The following is a 1,739-nucleotide window of genomic DNA, read 5'->3' as shown; positions in this document are numbered from 1 at the left end:
TACTGGTGGTGGGCAGTACGCTTGTGACGACGTCGGGCCACGCCATTTCCTTTGTGAAGTTTACTCTCAGTGCGAATATGACGCTGCTGCTACTCGATAACTACATTGAGGCGAATAGGTACGCAGTCTATTTCTTCAATGGTGTTGTTGATGGTGGCGGGATCATTGTGAAGGGTAATACACTGAGGACAACGGAGGACGATGACGGTTTGGAATCATCTGTTTGCGTTAATGCTATTGATTTGAGGAACGGCGGCTACTTTGACGTGGAGAACAACACGATGAACTCGGTCAATGGCGTTATTCTTTTTGGGGATACTACTGTGAGCTTCGCGGGGCTGCTGAGAGTGGCGGACTGCACCTTCGCTGGCGGGACTGAATTTTTTGATCCCGCGCTGTCGTATTTGTCTGGCTCGGTGACCCTCGAGGGTGGTGCGCAGTGGCGTGTGGAGGGCAACAACGTGAGTGCAGCCTCGGTATTAAATATTCCGTATCCCCAGTACAAGATTAAGTTGTCGGGCAGCGGCACTACTGTGGCGCTTGCACACAACCGTCAGGTGGACAATAGTTATCCCTTCGCTGATTTTTTTCCGCCAGACACGATTGTTGAGTTACCCGCGCGGTTTGTGGTGGGGTGCAACCTGCAGGGCGATGAGGAGGTGTTGTACGACGATGTGTTTCCGGAGAAGGTGGTGGTGTTCAGGTGTGGCACATGCAACGACGACGCGGCGTGCTACATGCCCGGGACGGAGTCGGTGGACCGCAGCTCGTGCTCGTGCAGCTGCAAGGAAGGATGGCATGGCGCGTCGTGTCTTCCCTTCGAGGTGCCCGACACGGTTGTGCCGCCCGTGGCGGAGAGAGCCGTCGACGGCGACACGAGCTGCGTGGTGAACCAGACGCTGACGAACGTTACGCTGAACATGTGGAAGACGCATCACTGCTACGTGGGTGTGACATTCAGCGGCGTGGGTGCCACGCTGACGTTTTCCTTCGACAGTATGCCGCTGCATCTCCCCATCAACATTACGCTCACTGGGTGCACATTTCGTGAGGGTGCCGCGCTGCAGTTTGTTGGTGGTGCTGAGGCGGCCGAGTCAGCCGGCGTCCTGATACGCGTGAGCCAGACGGTGATGCGTTCCTCCACCGTTGCTTTTATGCGTGCCCTCCCGCAGCACTGCGACATCGCCGTCACGGAGGTTGACGCGGCGCTGTCCTTCGCGGTTGAACTGCTGGACACTAGGATGAACACGAAGTTTGGCGTAGTGATGCTGAAGGACGCCGTGTTGAGTGCGTCCTTGCTGTTGGTCAGCGACGTCAAGGCGCATGCGACGAAGCGTGATGCGTTCGTTGTGTACTCGACAGGGACGCTGACGCTGGTGGGTGGCAGCTCGCTTTACGCGCGGTACTGCAGCTTTGATGGATACACACACCTGTTCTACTTGTACAGCCTCAGTGTGAGTGACCACTCCGTTTTTGCCTTGCTCAACAATACAATGTTCTCCGGGGTAAGCCTTCTTTATCTGCGCCACGGATTCAGCGTGTCGGATCACAGCGTGTTGCGCGTGGTGGGGAACAGCGGCTCCGTGCGCTACGCCATCTGTAACGATGACTTGTGGACTGTCCAGCGGTCAAGCTGGCTGGATTGGCGCGACAACGACGTGGAACTGGGTGCGATGTTCTACGACAGTAGCTCCGCTTTTGTGAGCATTGACGGCAGCAGTGTGGTGACGCTGACGGGC

At 56.8% G+C, this 1,739-nt stretch overlaps 1 protein-coding gene across 1 annotated transcript, besides 1 other annotated feature; it reads left to right on the top strand.

The window, feature by feature from the left end:
* On the top strand, positions 1 to 1,739 carry Tc00.1047053509881.9 (dispersed gene family protein 1 (DGF-1), putative; the record flags this gene model as incomplete). Its single annotated transcript, XM_797381.1, has 1 exon — positions 1 to 1,739. A coding segment is annotated over one exon (1,739 nt), but the record flags the coding sequence as incomplete, so codon positions are not given.
* Positions 1 to 1,739: a sequence feature (areas not merged during assembly with more than two copies in the genome that could not be assigned to a particular haplotype).

Source organism: Trypanosoma cruzi, genomic scaffold (assembly GCF_000209065.1).
Source record: "Trypanosoma cruzi strain CL Brener 1047053516505 genomic scaffold, whole genome shotgun sequence".
Lineage (NCBI taxonomy): Eukaryota > Euglenozoa > Kinetoplastea > Trypanosomatida > Trypanosomatidae > Trypanosoma > Trypanosoma cruzi.
The sequence above is the reverse complement of the archived record's forward strand: the minus strand, read 5'-3'. Positions and strand labels throughout refer to the sequence as shown.